Source organism: Aplysia californica, unplaced genomic scaffold, assembly GCF_000002075.1.
Source record: "Aplysia californica isolate F4 #8 unplaced genomic scaffold, AplCal3.0 scaffold00067, whole genome shotgun sequence".
Lineage (NCBI taxonomy): Eukaryota > Metazoa > Mollusca > Gastropoda > Aplysiida > Aplysiidae > Aplysia > Aplysia californica.
Window position 1 is genome coordinate 861428 of NW_004797337.1, and position 1738 is coordinate 863165.

At 36.1% G+C, this 1738-nt stretch overlaps 1 protein-coding gene across 1 annotated transcript in view; it reads left to right on the forward strand.

Moving 5' to 3' along the window:
* Window positions 1-689: 689 nt before the first annotated feature.
* Window positions 690-1738, forward strand: part of LOC101854071 — a gene marked incomplete in the record, with an annotated part of 44381 nt that continues 43332 nt past the window's right edge. The window contains 1 exon segment of the mRNA XM_013079874.2: window positions 690-741. Coding sequence (XP_012935328.2) covers window positions 690-741 — 52 coding nt within the window.

Genomic DNA, 1738 nt, shown 5'->3' on the forward strand with positions numbered 1-1738 from the left:
AAAACGGATGATTTTCCATCAGTTTGGAAATTTTATCGAATTTTTGCTTTTTGGCTCTAAATCTCTTATGTCCATTTAAAAACACATTTCTAGGTGGATTTTAGTTGTTGTTGTTATCGATCACGGTAGATTTTAGTTCAAAACATTTATTTAAGGCACATAAATGTAAATTTTCAGTTTACAAGGACTCTCCAATTATGGAATTCATCAAACTGTATCAGTCATATTCTTGCTAATTTTACCTCTGACACCGGGCGATCCCCATGTCCTCCAATCCCAAATATCTGACTTCTATTCAAGAAAGATGGGTATTTGTTTCACCAAAAGCAAGAAAAATGAAATAGCTTTAAGAGGATAGATTTCTACCAATAGCTAAACATGCCCAAGAAACAAAACAAAAAAAGACGAGCACGTGATTCCGCTGTATTGTGACACAAATGTATCCTGTGATATCAATACCAGTTTTCGCCACATGCTGTAATCAGATAGATACGTCCACTTGAGATGCTTTCTGCCGTATCAGTTGCCCTTTCATACCTTGTTGGCCCTTGCCTAAACAGTTTTGTATAAAAGAGTCGGTTTGGCGCTATTAACTTCAGTTGCAAGTTATTGCAAGTTTCGAACCACGACACACGCACGACACACGAGTCACGACACACGAGACGCACGAGAAGCACGAGACACACGCGATGGACACCAAGTTTTTGGTGCTCCTGGCCCTGGTCGCCTCGGCCACTGCTGGTGAGTAGAGTTAACGAGAATATATGAAGCGTGCTGACAAAATTAGTTACTTCTCGGATTCAACACTTTTTGAAAAAGATATAGGCCTACCCCGCTTATAACGTATAGGTGAAGTATTTATAACTTATTAGTATGAAATAATAAAAAAGCACGTTATAGTTAAAGAATATGGCATTAATAAACATTCTACAAATTTGAACCTTGTGTCGATTTTTTGCCAATATCTCCATTTTGTTGATTACGAGAAGTAACTCATTGTGTTAGCAAGCCTCACTTACATCCGTGTGTGTTAAAGATATAACATTTTACAGACGTCAGTCTCTTTTCCCCCCTTTTTATTATTGTACACTTATTTTCTCATCCTTTTTCATGTTGTTTTTTTTAGCAACACTTACTTCCTCACCTTTTTTCTTTGTTTTTTTTTCAAAGAAGACTTCGGTCTTTTCTTCTTCCTTTTTGTTAAGAAGACATATTTTCTCTTTTTCTTTATTTTGTTTGTGCAAGACCTCGGTCTTTTCTGTCTCTTTTTTTCTTTTTAAACAAGATTTTGGTAGTTCTGTTTCCTGGGTTTTTTTTTGTAGACAAGACTTATTTTCTCTTCTTTTATAGCTCTTTTTCTTTTACCCGACCTCGGTCTTTTCCTTCTTGTTTTAAACTTTGGTCTCTGCTTTAAAAAAACAAATTTTTTTTAAACTTCGGTGTTTATTTTTACAAGAAATCGGCCTGTTCTTTTTCAACAAGACTTTGACCTTTATAAAACTTAGACTGTCTCTCTAGATTAAGGTTTCAGATGTAACTAGGTCGCTGTATTATAAATGCTGCTCTTGGTAGGTTGTTATCATAAAGTGCCAGATCTGGAACAGACATCTATGATCAAGGTTCGCCATTCTTTTCTTTGCTCAGATGCCCTGAACAAAACCGATATTTTTATCCTGTTTTTCCTCTGTTGCTCATTTAATCATGCTTTTCAAGTAAGTTAACAGATCTGGGGGGGGGG